Source organism: Narcine bancroftii, chromosome 5 (assembly GCF_036971445.1).
Source record: "Narcine bancroftii isolate sNarBan1 chromosome 5, sNarBan1.hap1, whole genome shotgun sequence".
Lineage (NCBI taxonomy): Eukaryota > Metazoa > Chordata > Chondrichthyes > Torpediniformes > Narcinidae > Narcine > Narcine bancroftii.
In genome coordinates, this window is record NC_091473.1 from 95,818,526 (window position 1) to 95,843,078 (window position 24,553).

The window sequence follows — 24,553 nt, forward strand, 5'->3', positions numbered from 1 at the left end:
AATTGGATAAACATCAAACATTTTTGAGTATAGCAATAGCGGCAGTGAAGAAATGTGTTGCAATAACATGGAAAACAGAGAATTTTGTATCAATAGATAGATGGAACATTGAAATGCAAAACTGTATATCATTAGAAAAAAATTACTTATAGTTTAAGGAATCAGATCAGGAGCTTTTATAATATCTGGGAACCGTGTGTGGATTTAGTGAATAAAAGTTCACCACATCCTCCATGTTACCTGCTCCTCTGAGTTAGCAGTTAATAATTGATAGTTAGAAAATAAAATAACTATGATAATAATAGCAAATGTATAGATTTAGGTATTTTTCTTTCTTTCTCTTCTTTGGGGGGTAAGAGGGAGAGGGGTGGTGGAGAAATAGATTTTTAAAAATTGTATCATTTTGTATTATGTTGTTATATTATCTTTATTGAGTTAATTTTTGTATTGATGCAAATGATAAATAAAATTTTCAAAAAAAAAGCAGCCCTCTGGGGTACACAGGAAAAGCCAGAAGGCACATAGTCAAATGTGGGAAATTAATGTTACGGCCACAGAGGACCCCAAAACCCAGCAAAAATAGAAATTCATCAAGACAAATGGTTACTTAAACAAAAGTTGTTTTTAATTATCTTTAAACATGAAAACAGGATCAAACTCTAACTTATTACTATTAACTTAGCTCCCTTCTAATTCTAAGTGCACATGTATGTAATGTGTATATAAATTCAGAAAAGTTCTTTGATTCACAGTCCAATCTCACTTCTCATTCCTCCAAGTTCACCGGTATCAGGGAATTCTTATACTGTGCACAGAATTTAACATTTATGAATTCACCACGCTTTGGTGCTTGAAAGGTAAATGGTTACCACTCTGAAAGGTTCTTGTCAGTTTTCAGAGAGAGATTTGTTGTTTCTGGACACAAACTGATCCCTTTCAATTAGCCACGTCAGTGTCTTGCCGAAGAAACTTGCCCCCTCAGGGTTTTCCAGATGATAACCTCTTTCTTTCAGGTCATCACAGAGTTCCTTTTTGTTTCCCTTATTTCAAGTGGAACGTTATACAGCCAGCCATCTCCTCTTGCATGGTCCACAAGGGGTTTGAACAGGCTGAACTAAGAACTCACAATGTCTTCAAAATGGGGTTTTGTACAAGCTTGCCAGCTTTTGTCATGTTCCAGACACAGCTGCTGCTGAACTATAGAACTGCATATTTTCTCTCTCTCTCACACACACACACACACACACACACACACACACACACACACACACACACACACACACACACACACACACACACACACACACACACAGAGAAAAATCACAAGACCCTCTTTGAACAGCAAACTGCATTCAGACAGACCCAATCTTCTGAGTCCATTCATCTGTTGCTTTCCAAAACAATAACCCATTTCTCCACAGCTTGAACAATTAACACCTACTTGTGAAGTCTTTATAGGCAAAGGTACTCAGAGCCTGAGTAAAGATGAGGGAAAACAGGGATTAAAAATTGAGAAATCTCTGAAATTCATATATTTTAATGCCAGGAGTATTGTAAAAAAGGTGGATGAGCTGAAGGTGTGGATTGATACTTGGAAGTATGATGTGGTAGCGATTAGTGAGACATGGTTGCAGGAGGGATGTGATTGGCAACTGAATATCCCTGGGTTTCGTTGTTTTAGGTGTGATAGAGTCGGAGGGGCAAGAGGAGGTGGGGTTGCATTGGTTGTCAGGGAAAATATTACAGCGGTGCCTAGGAAGGATAGATTAGAGGGCACATCCACGGAGGATATTTGGGTGGAACTGAGGAGTAGGAAAGGAGAGGTTACACTTGTAGGGGTGTATTATAGACCACCCGGAGGGGACCGAGACCTAGAGGAGCAAATCTATAGGGAGATAGTAGATATATGTGATAAGCACAGGGTTGTAATTATGGGAAATTTTAATTTTCCACATATAGATTGGGAAACACATTCTGTGAAAGGACTGGATGGGTTAGAGTTTGTGAAATGTGTGCAAGATAGTTTTTTACAACAATATGTAGAGGTGCCGACCAGCGAAGGAGCAGTGTTAGATCTACTGTTGGCAAATGGGATGGGTCAAGTGACGGAGGTTAGTGTTGGCGAGCACTTCGGGTCCAGTGATCATAATGCCATCAGCTTCAATGTCATTATGGAAAGAGAGAAGTCAGGGCCAAGGGTTGAGGTTTTTGATTGGGGAAAAGCTAGATTTGAGGAGATGCGAAAGGACTTGCAGGGTGTGCATTGGGACAATTTGTTTTATGGGCAGGATGTAGTAGAGAGATGGAAGTCTTTTAAAGATCAGATTTTGAGAGTGCAAAAGCTTTATGTTCCTGTTAGGTTAAAAGGAGGGGCAAAAGGTTTGAGAGAGCCGTGGTTTTCAAGGAATATTGGAAACTTGGTTCGAAGAAAAAGGGAGGCGTACATTAGATATAAGAAGCATGGAGTTAAGGAGATGTTTGAAAGATACATTGAATGTAAGAGGAATCTTAAGAGAGGAATTAGGAAAGCTAAAAGAAGGTACGAGGAAACTATGGCAAGCAGGGTGAAAACTAATCCAAAAGAGTTCTACAAATATGTTAATGGTAAGAGGAAAGCTAGAGACAAAATTGGTCCCTTAGAAAATCAGAGCGGAAAACTGTGTGTGGAGCCTAGAGAAATGGGGAAGATATTGAACAGTTTCTTTTCTTCGGTATTCACTAAGGAGAAGGATATTGGGAGATGTGAGATAAAAAAGCAAATTGGGTAAATATGGGGAATATAGAGATTACAAAAGGTGTAATTTTAAGGCTTTTGAAGAATATAAAGGTGGATAAGTCTCCGGGACCAGACGGGATCTTTCCCAGGACATTGAGAGAAGTGAAGGAGGAAATAGCAGAGGCTCTGGCGGTAATTTTCCAAATGTCATTAGATATGGGGATAGTGCCGGAGGATTGGCGCATTGCGCATGTGGTTCCGTTATTTAAAAAGGGTTCAAGGAGGAAGCCTGGCAACTATCGGCCTGTAAGTTTGACGTCTGTGGTAGGTAAATTAATGGAGAAAATTCTTAGAGATAGTACTTATAAACATCTGGATAGACAGGGTCTGATCAGGAGCACTCAACATGGATTTGTGGGAGGAAGGTCATGTTTGACCAATCTGATTGAATTTTTTGAAGAGGTGACTAGGAATGTGGATGAGGGTAGCGCAGTGGATGTTGTCTATATGGACTTCAGTAAGGCCTTCGATAAGGTACCACATGGAAGGTTAGTTAGGAAGGTGCAGTCTTTAGGTATAAATTTTAAGATAGTCAAATGGATTGAACATTGGCTGAAAGGGAGAGGCCAGAGAGTGGTAGTGGATAATTGTCTGTCAGGTTGGAGGCCGGTGACCAGTGGTGTGCCTCAAGGATCTGTATTTGGCCCATTGTTGTTCGTTATATACATTAATGATCTAGATGATGGGGTGGTGAATTGGATTAGTAAATATGCAGACGATACTAAGATAGGTGGAATAGTGGATAATGAAGAAGGTTTTCAAGGATTGCAGAGGGATTTGGGCTGCTTAGAAAAGTGGGCTGAAAAATGGCAGATGGAATTTAATGCTGATAAGTGTGAGGTGCTTCATTTTGGTAAGAAGAATCAGAATAGGACATACGTGGTAAATGGGAGAGCATTGAGGAATACAGAAGAGCAGAAAGATTTAGGAGTGACGGTACATCGTTCCCTGAAGGTAGAAACTCACGTGAATAGGGTGGTGAAGAAGGCTTTTAGTATGCTGGCCTTTATCAATTATTGCATGGAATATAGGAGTTGGGAGGTGATGTTGAGATTGTATAAGACGTTGGTGCGGCCTAATTTGGAGTTCTGTGTGCAGTTCTGGTCGCCTAATTATAGGAAGGATATAAACAGAGTGGAGAGAGTGCAGAGAAGGTTTACCAGAATGTTACCTGGGTTTAAGCATCTAGAGTATAGGGAGAGATTGGACAGATTAGGTCTTTATCCTTTGGAGCTTAGAAGGTTGAGAGGGGATTTGATAGAAGTATTTAAGATTATGAAAGGGATAGACAGAGTGGATGTGGATAGACTATTTCCGTTAAGAGGAGGAAAGATTAAAACAAGAGGACATGAGTTAAGAATTAAGGGGCAGAGGTTTAGAGGTAACATGAGGGGGAATTTCTTTACTCAGAGAGTGGTAGCCGTGTGGAATGAGCTTCCGGGAGAAATAGTGGCGGCGGAGTCAATTGTATTATTTAAGAAAAGGTTGGACAGGTATATGGATGAGAAGAAGATGGAGGGTTATGGGCATTGTGCAGGGAGGTGGGACTAGAAAGGGGTGTTTGGTTCGGTGCGGACTAGAAGGGCCTAATGGCCTGTTTCCGTGCTGTAATTGTTATGTTATGTTAAGAAGATGGAGGGTTATGGGCATTGTGCAGGGAGGTGGGACTAGAAAGGGGTGTTTGGTTCGGTGCGGACTAGAAGGGCCTAATGGCCTGTTTCCGTGCTGTAATTGTTATGTTATGTTAAGAAGATGGAGGGTTATGGGCATTGTGCAGGGAGGTGGGACTAGAAAGGGGTGTTTGGTTCGGTGCGGACTAGAAGGGCCTAATGGCCTGTTTCCGTGCTGTAATTATATGCCTTGAGCCAAGCTTTTGCATTTTAAAGAGATCTGTGTTTTGAAGTGTTTGTATCTGTGTGTGACCTACACTAAAATACCTGCCACAATTTATCTCCCAAAAACATATCTATACATAACATAAAATATAACATAATCTGTCACACTATCCTTTGCTTAAAGTACAACAGACTGAGCTCAGAAACTGAACTAATATTTCCAAATCATAGTTAAGTTTTAAGTTCAAGGGTTTCACCAGATTTCAAGTCATTGCCGTTTATAAAGTGTCAATGAATTAAATATATATCCCACAATTCAGTCATATTATTTGACATTTTTAACTGGACCAGTACAGTGAAATTACTCTACCTCATTAAAATCGTCTCTCCAACTTAAAACACTTCAAAATTTCAAACCTACCTCCTTCAGAGCTTTTAGTAATCGAGGTCTTTTTTCCTCTACGTTTTCTCTTGACTGTTGCTTAAGCTTTCGCAACAAAGCTGTAACTAAACACAATCCACAAAAACAAATGACAATTACTCCAATTTAAACTTTTCAGAATTAAATCTCCCTCTGTGATATTATAACATTGGTAATTGTTAATAAGGAACACAATTAATATTACTTACACTTTGACCACAGATCTGAAAAAGCTGCCATGTAAATTGTGCTATCCATTTGTATTACCAGAGGTGTCCATTACAATATTTTCTAAAGTTGCAATGCACTTTGGCCAGTTGAGTAGTCTTTCTACCCTGTTGAAATGCAATTACCGGTACTCAACTTCACATCTTTTTGTGCAACCCTGTCAGTCCATCCCAGTGGCATACAAGTTTTTAAGGCACCAGCTCATTTCTCAGCTCATTATATCAATTTAATTCCAGCATTTTAGTGACTGCTGCACACAAGCCATTTTTAAGGAACTACAAATTTACATTTAGAAGTAACAGTACAAAAGTTTAGGAATGCCAGTATCTGATTTTCCCAATAGCTACATTAAACATTATTCAAATACAACAGACTGACCAAACTCATTTGTTCTTCAGTGCCTTCTGTAATTTTTGGGACAAAGACACTTTTTTTTTTCCCCTTTATTTACCCCTGTGGTCCATAGTTTTAAATTTATAAGTGAACTATTCAGATATGATTTAAGTGCACATTCCAGATTTTATTCAAGGTTATTTGTATACATTTTGGTTTGACCATTTAGAAAATACAGCACTATTTATATGTAGTTTCCCCATTTCAGAGCATCATAATCTTTGGGACTGTTACGAGTCCAGAGGACCCCAAAACCCAGCAGCAATAGATATGCACCAATACAAAGAGTTACTTAAACAAAAGTTACTTTTAATTATCTTTGAACATGAAAACAGAATCAAATTTTAACTTATCTCTATTGACTTAATCTACTTAACCCCCCTCTAATTCTAAGCGCACATGTGTGTAATGTGTATACAAGTTTAGAAAAGTTCTTCAGTTCACAGTCCAATCTCACTAGCTGCAGGCAATTCTTGTACTGTGCACAGAAGTTAGCATTAAATAATGTTCACCAGGCTTTGGTGCTTAACAGGTAAATAGTTATCACTCAGGAGGGTTTCAGAGAGAGCTTTCTCGTTCCAGGACAGCCACTCCAGTCTTGCTGACGAAACTTGTCCCCGTCAGGGTTCTCCAGATGATAACCTCTTTCTTTCAGGTCACCACAGAGTTCCTTTCTGTTTCTCCTATTCAAAGGGAAACACCGGATAGCCAGTCCTCTCCTTTGACCAGGCTGCCTTCCAAAGCTTGCCAGCTTGTTCCTCTGGAACCGAAGTCTGTATTGCTTCTCTCTCTCACTCCCTTCTACTCTGAGACCAAAACTGTTCTGCCTGCAAAGATCACATGCTCTTCCAGACAGCAAACTGCTTTTCAGACAAAGCTGCCAGGCATGTTGCTATATTGTTGCCCTTTGAAAATAGCAGTCCGTCATAAGTCTCCTGCAAAAATTCTGTGTTGTGAAGTGTTTGTGTGTGACCTGCTCCCAATTGATCTCCCAAGCATTTCTTATATACACTGACACAGGACTTTTGGCTTCACAGGTGTTTATGATTACTCATATATGTTTAATTGCTTCAATGGTGTGGGTATAAGAGAGCTAGGCTTGATTCTAAGCCTTTATTCACCTTTGGAGTCTGTAGTTGCTATTTTTTCAATGTGAGAATCAGAGTTGTGCCATTGAAAGTCAAAGAAGCCATTAAGCCGCTGAAAAACAAGATTAAAAATTCATCGCCCAAACCTTGGATTACCAAAATCAAGTGTTTGGAACATCATCAAGAAGAAAGAATGTATTGGTGAACTAAGTAATCGCAAAGGCAAGAAAGACCTCCACTGATGATTAAAGAAGAATTCTCATCATAATGAATAAACTCCCCAAATCCCTGTTTCTGATCTGTCAGGCACCCTTCAGGAGGTAGGGTGGTTGTGACCATGACTAATGTCCACAGAAGAATTCATGAATAGAAATAGAGGCTACAGTGCAAGATGCAAACCACTAGTTAGTGACAGAAACAAGACTGTCAGATTACAGTTTACCAAGAAGTATTTAAAAGAGCCTGCAGAATTCTGGAAAAAGGTCTCGTGGACAAATGAGACCAAGATTAACCTGCATCAGAGTGATAGCAAGAGCAAAATGTGAAGGCGTAAAGGAACTGTCCAAAATCCAAAACATACCACCTCATCTGTGAAACATGGTGGTATAAGAACATAAGAAATAGGAGCAAGAGTAGGCCATTCGGCTCATCGAGTCTGCTCCGCCGTTCAATAAGATCATGGCTGATCTGATCATTGATTCAACTCCATATCCCTTAATTCCTTTTATTATGTAATAATCTATCTAACTGAACCTTAAATATGTTTATTGAAGTTGCCTCAACTGCTTCCCTGGGCAGAGAATTCCATAGATTCACTATTCTCTGGGAAAACAGTTTTTCCTCATCTCCGTCTTAAATCTACTCCCTTGAATCTTGAGGCTGTGTCCCCTAGTTTTGGTCTCACCTACCAGTGAAAACAATTTTCATGCCTCTATCTTATCTATTCCTTTCATTTTCTAAGATCTCCTCTCATTCTTCTGAATTTCTCTCCTTGTAGGTCAACCCCCTCATCTCTGGGTTAAACCTGGTGAATCTTCTCTGGGTTGCCTTGAAAGCCAGTATGCCTTTCCTCAAGTATGGAGATCAGAACTGCCCACAGTACTCCAGGTGCAGCCTCACCAGTACCTTGTACAGTTGCAGCATGACCTCCCTTCTCTTGAATTCAATTCCTCTAGCCAACATTCCATTTGCCTTCTTAATAACTTATTGTACCTGCAACCTAACTTTCTGCAATTCATGTATAAGCATTCCCAAGTACTTCTGCATGCCTCAGCTTTTCACCATTTAAAGGATAATCTGCTCTTCTACTTTTCCAACCAAAGTGGATGACCCCGCATTTACTAACATTGTACTCCATCTGCCAGACCTTTGCCCACTCACCTAACAACTATATCCTTCTGCAATCTTTCTGCATACTCTGTTCAATTTGCTTTTCCACTCAATTTAGTATCATCCGCAAACTTGACTATACTACACTCTGACCCCAATGTAAATGATGGACAGCTGCAGCCCATCACCAACCCCTGCAGGACTCCATTTACCACTGTCTGCCAATCAGAAAAATACCCATTTATCTCAACTCCGTCTTCTGTCAGTTAACCAATCCTCAATCCATGTCAATATACTTCCCCCGATTCCATTCACCTGTATCTTATTGATAAGTCTTTTTTGCAGCACCTTCCCAAATGCCTTCTGGAAATCCAAATGTACAACATCAACTTGTTCCCCTTTATTTACCACACCCATTAGATTTTCAAAGAACTCCAGCAAGTTTGTCAAACAAGACTAGCCCTTTCTGAATCCATGCTGCGTCTGCCTGATGGAACCCCTTCATTCTAAATGACTCGCTACTTCATCCTAATGACAGCTTCAAGCATTTTCCCAACTACAGATGTTAAGCTAACTGTCTTCTGCCTACATATCTTTTTAAAAAATGGTGTGACATTTGCTGTCTTCCAATCGGCCATCCAGGACATGCCTAGAATCCAGAGAATTTTGGTAAATGACTACCAACACATCGACTACAACTCCTGCCATTTCCCTCAGTACCCATCAGGAGCAGGGGATTTGTCTGCTTTCAGTCTCATTAGTTTGCTCATCACTATCTCTTTTGTAAGTTATTTTATTGAGGTCCTCACCTCCCTTCACATCCCTATCACCACCACTTTTTGGCATGCTGGACATGTTTTCCACCCATGAAGACTGATACAAAATATCTGTTCAATGCCTAGGCCATTTCCTCATTACTCAATATCAATCTCCTTTTCTCATCTTCCAAGGAACCTATGATGACTCTAGCCACCTTCTCCCATTTTATATATTTACAAAATCTTTTACTATCTGTTTTTATATTTTGTGCTAATTTACCTTCATAACCTTCTTCCCTTTCATTATTTCTTATTTAGTTGTCCTTTTTAATGTTTTTTCCAATCCTTCAGTTTCCCACTACTCTTTTTAAAATATTTTAAAAAAATTATACATGACATTTTAAATATACAATAATTTTTCTGTGATTTCTTGCCAAAATGGCCTCACTTTCATGCTCAACCACATGGCATGTAAAAAAAAAGTTCCTGTCTCAGTCCTACACATGAAACATCTCTGAAATTTTAAGCTTTTGATCTGTGTAACTTTTGTGGGACAAGATACAACTGATGTAAAAATTTATTCTGAACTAGTTCATATCTTGCATTTATAATTGATGTCCTTCCACTAATCTGACCAGCTTCTTCCTGAAATCACACATCCAAGTCCGACTCCCATCTTTCCCTTGACCTCTGCAACCCTGGCTTTGCACTTTTGCTCCAGAGAGCATAGTAAATTTGAATGTATTTCCCCATCCAAACCGTTCACTCGGTCTCTCTAATTTCAGGTGGGGTCAACATTGGTCCCCATCTTTCACTTAAGAATGATCTAAGCTGGAGAAAACAAAAGGTCGTCCCATTGGTCACTCTGTATTTGTGTTTTAAATGTTCAAAGGACATATTAATTCCTTCCAATGTAACAGCCTTTAATACATCTTATACCTTTGTCATACCATAAATTTAATACTCTATTGCTCACGTCATTAATTTATTTTTCCTTAAAAACTAGTGTCTGTTTCTATTTTTATAGCATTTATCATTCTTGATGACTCCTGTTTTAATCTGCCAAGCTAAAACTTTATGCACCTGTTCATCGTATTGTTTAGTTTTTAAATATAGTTTTTTCTGTTCTATATGTTTGCATTATATCTTAGCTTTTTATTCTTCAGTAATCTGTATTCTTCTTGATTTTTTTTTTCTAATTCTTTAATATCCTTCTCCAAACTGTTTATTTCTACCATATGTTCCATCTTAATATTCTTTGTATAGGATATAATTTGTCCCCATAAATTTGCTTTAAGCAAGTCCCATATCAGAAAACTATAATTAGTAGACAACAGATTTGTTTCACAAAATATTTCTACCTGTCTCTTTATAAATTCACACAAATCTGAGTATCGAGGCACCATCTGTATACATTCTCTTGCTTTTCCATTGTTGCTATAGTTAATATTAAAGGAGAATGGTCTGATAGAAGCCTGTTCTGTTTTTTATCACTCTTTAACTGGGCAGACATTAAGAATAAGTCAATCCTTGTATGCGAGTTGTGCACCCTTGAGTAAAAAGAGTAGTCTCTCTCTGTGGAATTTAATTGTCTCCATACATCAATAAGATTTAGATCTTTCATATACAAAATTGTGGTTTTTGCTGCTTTCACCCTCATTATTGTTCTTGCCGATTTATCTAGTATTGATCCTAAGCAGAAATTAAAGTCTCCTCCAACTAACATATTTTGTCTTCCCTCTGCTGTTTTTAAGATGTCTTTCATAAAGGATTCATCATCATAATTCAGGGCATAAATATTAATAAACATCCATGCTTCTCCGTAACTTTTACAGTGTGCCATTGCATACCTTCTGGCTTGATAAATCAAGGTACTTTCAATTAACACTGGTGTATTTTTATTAATTAGAATCCCTACCCCTCTTGCCTTTGAACCAAAGGAAAACAATATTATTTGTCCCACCTATCCTTTTTTTAATTTATCATGTTCCAATTTAGTAAGATGCATTTCCTGCAAAAAAATTATATCCACTTTTAATTTCTTTAAGTATGACAAGACCCTAATCCCATTTATCCCATTACTATTAAGACTAATAAACTAGTGTTTTATCCATACCATTTCTCACACAAATATTGTATAACAATAGTATCTTCCCAATTTTCTAAATACTATCATACCATTTTGAAATGGTCTTTTCAGCCCTTTCAGCTGACAACTTTAATCTTTTTATAACTTTCTTAAAAATTCTTCCACTTCTTTATTCTTGAAAATTTGTTGCTTACCTACTGAGACATCCATCCTCAGAGCTGCTGGATAAATCATTGAATATTTAAAGCTTTTAGATAGCAGTTGTCTCTTTACCTCATCAAATTCCTTTCTTTGTTTGGCCAAGGCAGGGCTGAAGTCCTGGAAAAACATTACTTTTGCATTGTCCACCACTAATGGGCCATTATTATTTTTTGAATATTTTTCATATGCTGCTCCCAAGATCGCATTTCTTTCCCAGTAACTTAAAAGTCTTATCAGGACTGGTTGTGGTCGCTGTTCACTGGTTCTTCTGGGTCCAAGGGTCAGGTGAGCCCTTTAAATTTGCAACTTTGTATTCAATTTATTTTGTCCCAACATTTGTGGGTTCCATGTTTCAAAGAAACTCATCGTGCCTTTTCCCTCTATTCCTTCTCTCAGTCCAATGATTGACTTGAGAAAAATTGCTAAAATTTTCCATATGGTTGATCTTTCCACCAGTCCTTTCTTTACTATGTCCTGTATTTTTGCTTTTTTATTCCAGTGCCTTCAACCTGTCTTTTGTTTTGTCCAGCTCAGCCTCTGAATGAGTCATTCATTCACTTAAGTCTTCCACAACTTTAATTTCCATCATCTTCTCTGATACATTTCTCATCGCTGATTTCATACTCGCAAAACGACTACATAAAGTTTCTAATATGTTCAGGATGGAGGTTATATCTTGGGCCAACTCCCCAGGTCTGCAGTCTTCAGTCGGTCCCAAGGCCCCTGCTGAGTCACTCTTCATCAGGCTTCCACTCAATGTTCCTGGCTGAGCTATTACTTCTTCAGTTTTTGTTCTCAGTTGTCTCGTTCATTTAGCTTTATCCATTTTTGATGACAAAATTCTGTTTTTTGAGCTTTAAAACCATCTTTTAATACATTTTATGGAGAGTTCTTTTGAAACACTTCCGCTCAGCTCATTAGCATGGCCATGCCCACCCCCCCTCCAATTTCCCACTACTCTTGATTACTTTGTACACATAACTTTTTAATTTTATATTTTGCTTTATTTCCTTAGTTAACCAAGGCTGACTCTTCCCTCTCTTATTGTCCTTATTTTTAAAAAAACGGGAATATATTTTTGTTGAGCATTGTGACAAATCTCTTTGAGTCTTCCACTGTTCCTCAACCGTTCTGCCAATTAGCCTGTGCTCCCAGTCCACACTGACCAATTCCTCCCTCATCTTGTTGTAGTCTCCCCTGTTCAAGCATAATACATAGTTTTAGATCAAACTACTGCACCCTCCATCTGTATAAGAAATTCAATCATACTATGATAACTTTTTCCAAGATGGTCCCTAACTACTAGATCGTTAATTTCACCTATCTCATTGCACAATACTAGATCTAAAATAGGATTCTCCCTTGCTGGTTCCTTAACATGCTGCTCAAGAAAGCTATCACGGATGCATTCTATGAATTTATCCTCCAGACTCCCTTGACCAATTTGAGTTTCCCAATCTACATGGAAGTTAAAGTCTCCCCACAACAACTGCTGTTCCGTTCTTTCATGTCTCAGCTATCTCTTATTTAATTTCCTGTCCCACTGTCCTATTATTATTCGGTGGGCGACAGACAACCCTCACCAGTGATTTTTTTCCCCTTTTACTATTCTTAATCTCTAACCAGATGGACTCAACATTCTGCTCCTTAGATCTTGTATCGTCTCTCACTATTGCCCTGCTCTCATCCTTAATTAAGAGCACCAGCCCACCACCTTTACTTTCCTGTCTATATTTTCATATTACCTGATACCTTTGAATATTTAATTCCCAATCATGCCCACCTTGCAAATCATATACCTGGGTACTGATTGGTGCCTCAAGTTCACTAACCTCATTTCTAACTCTACGAGCATTCAGATAAAGTGCCCTTATGCTCATGGTCCTTTTAGAATCTAGTGACTCCTGCATCTTCTGCTTTTGACTTTTTTTTTTTAAATCTCTTTTCTAACTCTAGCCTTGGTCTCTGTTCCACCTTCCTCATTCTTTCTTTGTAGGTTCCCACCCCCCTGCCCCATTAGTTTAAACCTTCCCCAACAGCTCTAGCAAACAATCTCCCTTGGACATCTATCCCTGCCCTGCCCAGATGTAGACCGCCCAGTTTGTACTGGTCCCATCTGCTCCAGATCTGGTTCCAATGTCCCAAGAAACTGAAACCCTCCCTTCTGCACCACCGTTCAAGCCACATATTCATTCTAACTATCCTGCTATATCTACTCTGACTAGCTTGTGGCACTAGTAATAATCCTGCAATTAATAGTTTTGAGGTTCTACTCCTTAATTTATCTCCTAGCTCCCTAAATTCAGTTTGTAGGAATAATCCTGCTTTCTTCCTATATTGTTGGTACCAATATTGGCCATGACAACTGCCTGTTCACTCTCTCCTTTCAGAATCTCCTGCAACCGCTCGGAGACATCCCTGACCCTTGCACCCAGGAGGTAACACACCATCCAGGAGTGCTGTTTGCAGCCATAGAAGCTCCTGTCTGTTCCCCTTACTATAGAATCCCCTATGACTATTGCTCAACCACGCTTTTTCCTTCCCTCTTGCACATCAGAGCCACTCACAGTGGTATGGGGGTGCCTTTGGCCTTGGCATGTTATGGCTGCCACAGGTACTGGCACACTTACCTTTATTAATGATGATGATGTACCTGCTGATGGCAGTAGCAAAATTAATTCTGAGGTGTATAGAAACATCTCAAATACCTCCAAATGCAATGGACAGAATTTCATCCTACAGCAAGACAATGATCTCAAATACACCACTAAAGCAAATATGGAGCTTTTCAAAGCTAAAAACTGGAAAATTCTTGAATGGTCAAGTCAGTCATCGATCAAAATCCAATTGAGCATGCCTTCTATATGATGAAGTCAAAACATAAGAGGACAAGCCCAGAAAACAAGCAGGAACTAAAGATGACTGCAGTAGGGACCTGGCAGAGCATCACCATAGAAGATGCTCAGCACCTGTTGATGTCTATGAATCACAGATTTCAAACAGTCATTGCATACAAGGATATGCAATAAAGTACTAAACATGACAACTTCAATAAACATACCATTGGTATGTCTCAAATATTATGGTACCCTGAAATGAGGGGACTATGTATTAAAAAGTGCTGTAATTTCTACAAGATCATACCAAAATGTATGCAAATAACTTTCAATAAAATCTGGAATGTGCACTTTAATCACATGAATAGTTTGATTACAAATTTAAAACTGTGGAAAATAACAGAAGAGTGTCTTAGGAGTCTAATCTATTAAATTAGTCCAAAAGAATTTAATTTGGGACACATCCACGTTGTATGTAAAAAAAAAAGTACCTATATCCTGTTTATATCAAAAACACTTATCGAAAATATCTAGATTCAATCTATTAAGCTTTTGTGGTGAAAAATACAACTTTAGGGGGATATATCATGGATTAATCCAGATTTAAAATTGGATTGGTTTCAAAAGGAATTTTTTTAAAAAACGCGCTGGCAGTTGCCAGAAAATGTATAGCTGTTGCATGGAAATTGGATACAGATTTAGTATTAGATAGATGGCATAGTGAAATGCGAAGTTGTATACCTTTGGAAAATATTACATATAATTTAAAGAATAAATATGATAATTTTTTGAGAATTTGGTTTCATATATGCAAAAGATTGGTGTTATAACTTTATAAGTACTTATATTATGTTAATTGGTAGAATATGGTCTGAACTTTGACAATCAGCAGCTTCACCCTAATCTCTCATTTCATTATTTTGTGTGTGTGTGTGTGTGTGTGTATATACTGTTAGGTCTGCTTTGTTCATGAATGAGTGAGACAAACACCAGGCTGAGTCGAAATCAGGGTTCTTTGTTCTTTATTACCGGATTGTAACACTTGCGACCAACCAGGTTAGTCGGAGAATGCATTCTGCCGTTATCAGCAAAATGGTGATTTTTTATACCCTTGGATACATGCTTAGAACATCATCATATCATTACTTGTCCAATGACTAAAACTGTTGCTATCCTTTCCCTGCTAGCTTCCTGCCTCTCAATCCATCAATGTCTCTCTTATCTTGTAAGTACAAGGATGCATTTACATCTTGTTACAGCCCTGTACAGGGCAGGGTAACTCCTTACACATTCCCATCTCATGATGTTTTACCTTACAATACGTACACACACACTTAGATTTTGACCCAGTATTATACGTTATACAGTAGTGTTTTACCCTATTATATATTTTATGTTTAGTGGATATATTGATATTTGTATATTTTTACATAATTTGGTCATAATTTAGTTATTAAGTAATATCCAGTATTGTTTTTAAAATTAATCTATTCTTTTTTTTTCTTTCTTTTTCGGTTCTTTTTTCTACTTTCTTGCTTTCCTTGGGGTTTTTTTCTGTGTGGGAGGGTGTCGGTGGGGAGAAAAAAATGATAAAATAGCATGTATTGATTTTGATACATAGCAATTTCTGCTATGTAATTTATACATGTGCCAATAAAATTTGAAAAAAAGTGAAAAAGTGTCTTTGTCCCAAACATGGAGGGCACTGTCAGTGCAAGAGTAATAAAAGTTAGAAATTGGAGATTCCCTTTGTTTACTTGGTGCATTATGGTTTTATACTGGAATGGACTGATTCTGGAACAGCTTGCTATCAATCAAGTTACACAGACTTACAAAAGGGCAAACTACATTGAAACTAGCATGGCAAAAGTATTGTAAGGATTGTATATCAATTTTCTCCAACTGGACATTTTACTATAGATCAATATAGAGAATTTAACAATTAGCAACTCTGTTGAATACCAGGTTATCCATCCTTTGAACATTCACAGGAAATACAGAATCAAAATGAAAAATAATAATGCATTCCAGAGTACTCCAAACTTGAGTAAATGAAACAAAAACCATACTCATTTGTCGGTCTCCATAGCTGATGGCTTCTGCCAATGGGCTCCATCCCTGAGCATTTTTCACCTTTACAAGCGCATTGTGAGCCAGAAGTAAATGGGCACACTCTACAAATGAAAAATAAAAATAATTTATGAAGTGAATAAAGCAACACTGATGCATATCCAATCTCACTTGAATGGCTAATATTTAAGTTTTCATTTCTTTTAATTGTACAAAACAAATCTCCAAAAGCATTTACATTATTTCAACTTAAATATATAATAAATGGTTTCACTTTATTGAGCAACATTTAGGTGTTGAAGCGACAAATTGAATAACTACAAAGAACACAATAAAACTAAGACACTCCATTACGAAACACATTTATTAATTCCCAAAATAAGTAACTAAATTCATGATGAAATTAAGAATTTTAATAAAAAGTCATCAAAAGCAGAGGAGAAAAGTCTTCAGTTTGCCTCTCCAACCATAGTTGGAATGAAATATGCAGGTTGTATTTGGATCTTGCACACCTTGGTCAGCAAATTAAAATTTCTTTACTAAGTACTTTTTTTTTGCTGACAGCTTTTGCCATCATTACACTATGAAAGAGAGGTCTCTTGACCAGCGAGGGGTCCTGCGGCTGAAGAACACACAAGTGGTGGGCTGTTGGTGACTCGATGCAAGGAAACCATGTCAGCTGCTGACAAATGGGATTCACATCAGACTGTGGTCCTGGCTCAAGGCAGGCTGAAGGGGTATCAGGTATTGGAACCGGGATGCAAGAGGGTGCTGCGGGCACTGAAGGTTTCCTGATCATATCAGAGGTCAGATGTGGAGCTGATGATTTGGATTGGACTGTGTGACTGGAGGCAAATCCATGGACACTTGGCATCTCTGAGGGGGCTCTCTTTTGCTTCTCTTTCTTTGCCTTTAAGAGGCACTTCAGGCAGTTTCTGCTGAGGGCAAATCTGTCTGCCTTACGGCAGACTAAAGCAAATTCTGTTCAATAACACTTTTTTTTAACATGACAATAAAGGAAACTTGAATCTTGATTTCAATCAACTTTGTGAAAGTTAGAACCAAAAAATTGCAAATTCATACATGGCCAATAGCAATGTGCTTTTCAAGTTTACATTAGACATAATATTGGAACAACAACAGAGCTTAATCTTGCATTTGAGCATGAGTCCGCTTAATATTGAAACTGTGAATCAAAAATTACAAGAACACCAAAAATAAAAGACACTACAAATTGTTGATAGCTGATGGTGTATGTACAATAACTTGGGAACTTATCAGGAAAACAGATTTTAAAAATCTGTACATCAATAAACTATTACATTTAAGAAAGTAGATTGTTTAAAAAAAAGCCATGTGCAGAGCAAGAACTAAATAATTAGAATTTCTTATGAATTGTGGGACTGAGAAGTAATCATTTAACCTGTAGTACTTGAGTTATATCCTGTCAGACTGGTGGAATGAACATCTGTGAACAATAGGGACCCATGTAAATTGAAGAGGTTTGAATAGTCTCAATTTTATTTTAGGCAAATATTGGCTGCTGGGAAACAGAATTCCATAATCCCCTGTACTGTATGTTACAGTACCAGACACATTGTTTGAACAGGGCAGAACCAAGAATTTCACTTATTACTTGATCAGTGTGTACAGTGAACAAAGTATGGCCAAAATAAGGCATTTCTTTTCACAACACTTAAACTTCATCTTGATGAGAAACCTAACCACAATTTTAAAAAATCTAATTGTTAGGGTGTAGACAAGCTTTTCAGTAAATTTTCAACCAGTATATTGATAACGCAAGAACCATTGATACATGCAATTATTTTTTTAGAAAAACTGCAGATAAGACCACAAGACAATGGAGAATTAGACAATGGAGTCTGCCCCACCATTTAATCATGAGCTGATCCATTTTTCCCCACTGCCTGGCCTTCTCCCCATAACCTTTGATAGCCTGGCTAATAAAGAAAATATCAATCTCTGCCTAACGCTTTGGCCTCCATGTCCTGGTTTTCCGGGACTATCAACAAGCGCATATACTCCATGTCCCAGTTTTCTGGGAGAGATTTTATACCCCACTACCAGCTGGTTTGTACTGGTGTCCGTACTGTAAAGGTTTACCTATGGACTTTGTCTGGAGTATAGATATGAAAGGTTAAAAATGGCCAGAATTCAAGGCATTAAATACACCCAATAACCTGGCCTTCACGACCACCTGTGGCAAAAAAATTCCACAGAGTTATCATTCTCTGGCTAAAGAAATTCCTCCTCATCTCTGTTCTAAGCAGCCAGCCTTCAATCCTGGAGTGTTCCCTCTTGCCTGGACTCTCCCACCATGGGAAACGACCTTTCTACATTTACTCTGTCCATGCTTTTCAAATTTGAAATGTTTCAATGACATTTCCCCCCCCATTCTCCTAAATTCCAATGAGTACAGCTGTGTGCTTCTCATATGGCAACTCTTTCATTCCCAGAATCATCCTTGTGAACATTCTCTGAATGTTCACAAGGATGTGAACATCCTTTCTTAAATAAGGAGCCTAAAACTGCTCACAATACTTCAAGCCTCAACATCACTAAATAATAATAACCTGAACTATAAAGAGTACATACTGAGTATATGTTTTATTGATGCAGGTTGGTTCAGTGTTCAGTATTTACATGCAAATACAAATTTTTGTTCAATGGAAAGTGCAAATGTGACATGACCAGGAGATAATTTGGAGTTGGGGGGGGAGGGGGGGGGGGGAAATATCATGGTCCAAATCAAAACAGATCAAACCATTTCCAGAGTTAATTACATTTCAATTAATTCGTTGTATCTGATGAGATCAGCACAAGAGAAAATAATAGGTGTGAACGGTCAGAATTGGATATTTTTGGACCTGCAGTTTGGCACCAGATATTTTGGTCCTCACATATTGGCAAAAAAATAAAGACCTTTGTAGCCCTTCAGACATTTTGGCTCAGCTCCCCACCCCACTCACCGTCTGCTGGCCAAGGTCCCATCACATTGCCTGAACCCCCAACATTTCAGAAACTCCCTCTCCCCAGGAAACTGCTCCCCCACAAACAAGGGATTTTCATAGCTTATAGCTATGAAATTATTAAAAACAGTCAGGGAAAAATGAAAAACAAGGGTCTTTGGTCAGTCTGCATCTGTGGGGAGAGGAAAACAATATTTTTTGGATTTATTCTTATACTTATTATACAAATAATTACTCATTAAACAAATGCATATGGTACGTAGTTTCCATATGCATTAGTTAGGGAAACTGCATACCATATGCATGGTTACGGGTCCCCAAAACATTTTCTTCTGGATGGGAAGATGCCAAACAGAGCTGGGTCCAAGTCTTCAGTGATGGCGACTCCATTTTCAACTTTGGGTGCGGGTCTTCCACATCGAAGAAGTCGCCTCAGGCTCCCGGGCAGGAGCAGGGACAACTGGATAGTTATTAAACGAGTGTTTTTAATTTTTGAATAATTTTAAATTCAATTATATATTCCATTATATGTAATTTAATATAAATATCATTATAATTTACCAAAAGCCCTCTTTTTTTATTGCTCCCTCATTTTTTTAATAATAATTTTAATATATCGCTATAAGCTACGAAAAGCTCATTTGCCAGGGCAGCGGTTCTCTGAGGGGATGGAGTTTCTGCCACGCTGGGCGTTCAGGCAGTGCTGCCATGCCAGGCGTTCAGCCAGTGCAGCAGGATGGAGACCACCAGCAGACAGAGAGTGGGGCAGGTGGGCTAAAATGTGCAGCATCAAACTGTTGTTGCCAAAATATCTGATGCCAAATTGTGGGCAAACTGTGAGGGCCAAATGTCTGGCAGCAAAATGCCATAGACCTATGAACTGTACCTTTAGAGTTAGGATACTTGGTATCAGTGAAATAGAAATGCTCTGTCTCAAACTTGCAACAAAGTACAAAAAGCAACCAGCTACCTGGCCACAACAACCTCATTAATGGTGGCGATGGTAGCATTTGATCATCACTCATGAATTATTGTACTTTTTATTGATACAAGACCATACATTTTCTTTATTGGAAAATTCTTCCTTGTAAACTCCCCTGAACTATGGTTCCTCCCAGGATTAATGGATGGAATAAGAATAATGGTTTTGGAGCAGTGGCTACACTGCTCCTGCAATAACTCACACTACTAAAGTGAGCAGACTGGTTTATTGCAGGCTGCTGGGCTGCACTTATACTTCCAGCCCAGCCCTGGCTGAGAACCGCACTGGAGGGCGCTGACGTCTTCTGGGCGTCATGTGGTCCCCAAGCAGGGGTATCTGAGCCCTGAGCTAGAAGGAAGGGAAACCCCCGACGGCGCCATTTTGGCAGGCTGCCCCGCCGCGTGACTTACAACCGGGGCCGGTTTGCCTGCCTTGTGGTAAGCCGCCAAACAGCCCCCTCCCCCCCCAGAACAAGCACCAATATACATTTTTGCCGGGCGACCTCACTTCATGGGCTGGGCAACAACCACGGGCCTGGTGGGATCAAGGTGCGCTCGCCATGGTAAACAGCCCATGCATGCCACCCAAGTCCAGCGTGAATGTCGAGCCAGAATACTGTATAACCCTGTACAGCCCATCGTATGGTCGCTGCAGAGGTGCTGGAGTCAGGCCCCGCCAAACAAAAAACGAACTCCGTGGAAAGCAGCTCGCCAGGAACTTAATTCAGGCGGGTGCCATGCCTGGGTGGCAGAGGGGGTTCGGAGGAGTCCAAGCGTGCCCTGAGGTGAGGAAATAGTTCATGCGGCAACCACTGGGGATTGCGAGGTGCGTCGACGAACTCACCAGGTTGTGCCAGCGGCTCACCATAGACCAACTCAGCTGATAACGCCTGTAGATCTTCCTTGGGAGTGGAGCGGATGCCCAGGAGCACCCAAGGCAGTTCATCTGTCCAGTTGGGACCGGTGAGGTGGGCCATGAGCGCCGACTTAAGGTGGCGGTGGAGATGTGGAGATGTTCGACCAGTCCATTGGCCTGCAGGTGGTAGGCCGTGGTGCAGTCTAGCTGTATCCCCAACCTGGCGAGCTGTGTCCAGAGTGCAGATGTGAACTGGGCACCTCGATCGCTGGTGAGATGAGCCGGGTCGCCGAACCAGGTGACCCAACCATGCAACAGGGCTCGAGAGCAGGAGTTGGTGGAGGCATCTGGCATCGGGATTGCCTCGGGCCAGCGAGTGGTGCGGTCCACCACCGTAAACAGGTAACGGTTGCCCCGGTAAACGGGTAAGGGCCCGACGATGTCCACGTGAATGTACCATTCCCGAATGTGCTCGAACTCATGTATGGGCGCCGTGGTGTGTCTGTGCACCTTGGACGTCTGGCAATGGGTGCATGGTCTGGCCTAGTCCGTGATCTGCTTCCGCAGCCCATGCCATACGAACTGTTCTGCCACCATCTGGACCATGGACCTGATGGACGGATGTGAAAGGTCATGGATGTGACGGAAGACCTGCCTGCTCCAAACTGGCACTTGGCCGGGATTATGGTAATGCTGAAGTAGGCTAGCTGAGAGAAAAGGACACTTAGGTGAGCCTTGTGTTGCGCCCGGTCCTTGCTGGTGACAAGGATGTTGTCTAAATAAATAAAGATGAAATCCAAGTCCCTGCCCACAGAGTCCATGAGGTGCTGGAAGGTCTGAGCGGCATTCTTGAGCCCGAACGGCATGCGCAGGAATTCAAACAGGCCAAAGGGGGTGATGATGGCCGTCTTGGGTATGCCCTCAGGGTGCACCGGGATCTGGTGATATCCGTGCACCAGGTCAACCTTGGAGAAGACCCTCGCACCATGCAAGTTGGCCGTAAAGTCCTGGATGTGAGAGATGGGGTAATGGTCAGGAACGGTTGCCTCGCTGAGCCATCAAAAGTCTCCGCAGGAATGCCAACCGCCGGAGGCTTTGGGGACCAGGTGGAGCGGTGAGGTCCACAGGCTATCGGACCGCCAAATGATCCCCAGCTCCAACAGGTGCGAAAACTCCTCCTTTCCTACCTGGAGCTTGTCAGGCGGGAGCCGGCATGCCTTGGCGTGAACCGGCTGAGTGGGGATGTGGTGGAACACCACGTGGCGTGGAAAGGCAACGGAGAACTGTGGCTTTAGGAGAGTCAGGAACTCGTCCAGGATCTGCTGGAAATAATCTCTTGGTGTGGTGATAGTGGCCATCTGTGGTTGCTCCGCATGGGAGGTGTCGAGGCGAACAGCCTGGAAGGTACGGGCATTCACCAGGCACCTACCTTGAATGTCCACCAGAAACTCGTGTGCGTGGAGGAAGTCTGCACCCAGGATGAGAGTCGAGAGGGACAAGACGGTGAACCTCCACACAAAATTCTGTTGACCGATCTGGAAGTGGACTGTCTTGTCTCCGTACGTCCAGATTGTCGTTGCGTTGGCCGCATGGAGGGGAGGTCCACGAGGTCGGTTCCTAGAGTCAATGTCAGTGGCCAGTATGACACTGATCTGGGCTCCAGTGTCAACGTGGAACCGATGGCCGCTGACTGAGTCCCACAAGTAGAGAAGGCTGTGGCCTTGGCCAGCGCCCCAACCATTAACAGCGGCCAGCCTGGTCGTTTCCCTGGAAAGAGCAGGGCTAATGATACTTCCGAGCCTTGGCTCCCCAGTGCTGGTGGTAGAAGCAGAGGCCTGAAGCAGATCCTGTGGCCTTGGTTATCCTCTTGGGGGCCCCTGCAGGGGCCGGGTGCTCTACCACAGAGCTAGGAGCGGGCTTGGCGTGGTCACGCCAATGCCTCGTGACCTGCTGGACCACTGAGCCTTCCGAGAATTGTGCAAGCCATAGCTCTTGGGCCTTCTGGACGACGTTCCTTGGGTCAGTGAAGCTCTCCTGAACCAGCAGCGGGCGGATGTCCCCAGGTATATGTTCGAGGAAGATGTGCTCGAAAAGTGGGCAGTTGGTGTGCTCACCCATGAGCGCGAGCATCTTGTCCATCAGTTCCATCGGGGACCTGTCCCTCAGGGCGTCGAGGTGCAGCACCCGAGCGGCACACTGGTGTCTGGATAGTCCAAGGGACTCGGTAAGCACTCACTTGATGGTCTTGTACTTGTCCTCAGTGGGTGGGTGCTGAACAAGGTGCAGCATGTGTCTGACGGTGGCCTGGTCCAGGGCAGCGACCATGGTAGAACTTGGTCGTGTTGGACGAAATCTGGCGGAGGTGAAACTGGGCCTCCGTGTGGACAAACCAGGACTCCGGTTCCTGAACCCAGAATTCAGGCAGTTTCATGGCTATAGCGCTGATCCCAGGCTCACTCTTGATGGTTCAAAGATGTTTGAATCAGTCAGGGTCACAATTGTAGCGGCAGCTACACTGCTCCTGCAATAACACACACAACCAGACGGGTTGAGCTCAGTGAGCAGACTGGTTTATTGCAGGCTGCTGGGCTGCACTTATACTCCCAGCCCAGACCTGGCTGAGAACCGCACTGGAGGGCACTGACGTCATCCAGGCATCACGTGGTCCCCAAGCGCAGGTTTTTGAACCCCGAGCTGGAAGGAAGGGAAACCCCCGACGGTACCATTTTGGCCAGCTGCCCCGCCGGGTGGCTTAGGAGTGGCCGGTTCTCCTGCCTTGTGGTGAGCCGCCACAGTTTGTTATATCCATAGCTCTGGACTCCGGCATGGCTCCTCAAACACAACTCATCATTGTTGCTGATGAGGCCAACTACTCTGATATCCGCAAATTTGATTCCTCTGTTGGATCCTAATCTGGCGATGCAGTGGTGGATCAATAGCGTGATCAGGAGTGGGCTTAGCACCCAGTCTTGTAGTGCACCTGTGCTCAGCTTGACAGTGTTCTATGTTCTACTATCGACCCAGCCAAACTGTGGTCTTTCCATTAGGAAGTCCAGAATCAAGTTAGAGAGGGGTGTTCAGTCCCAGCAATGACAGCTTCTAGCCTCTGGGGAATGATTGTATTAAATGTCAATTGAAGTTGAAGAATAGCAGCCTGGTGTATGAAGTGTCATTGTCCAGGTGGGTCAGGATAGAGTGGAAGGACAAGACTATAACATCATCAGTGGAACAGTTTCTTCTCTCGGCAGATTGAAATGGGTCCAGCATTTCTGGGAGGTGTGTTTTGACATGTGCCATCACCAGATGCTCGAGGCATTTCGGGGCAGTAATCATGGAGGCCAGTTATTGTTGCCCCATTTGGTACCAGGTTTTATGATGGAAGTAGTGAAACCCATGGAGATGATGGAGTGCTGCAGTGAAGTGTTGAAGATGTCCATGAAGACCACCATCAATTGGACTGTGCACTCCTTCAGTACCCAACCAGGTTTGTTGGTACTGAAGAATAGTGCAGATGTTACAATGTCAAAGATTTGAGAACCTTACAAGTCATCCAAGTCTTCATCTTCTAACCTCCCTGTTTGGAATATCAATTCACTTTTCAGAGACTTAATTTAATAAAGATCATAAATAATTCAAGTGGCCATGACAAGATTCAAAAGAATCACCATGAACTTTACAACCTAATTACAAGTTTCTGGTGT

At 41.2% G+C, this 24,553-nt stretch overlaps 1 protein-coding gene across 1 annotated transcript in view; it reads right to left on the bottom strand.

The window, feature by feature from the left end:
- ankrd13c (ankyrin repeat domain 13C) overlaps window positions 1–24,553 on the bottom strand; it is a 76,575-nt gene that overhangs the window by 27,936 nt on the left and 24,086 nt on the right. The window contains exons 3-4 of the mRNA XM_069938448.1: window positions 16,025–16,129; window positions 5,033–5,118 (exon numbers count right to left, since the gene is read on the bottom strand). Coding sequence (XP_069794549.1) covers window positions 5,033–5,118; window positions 16,025–16,129 — 191 coding nt within the window. The remainder of the gene's footprint in view (window positions 1–5,032; window positions 5,119–16,024; window positions 16,130–24,553) is intronic.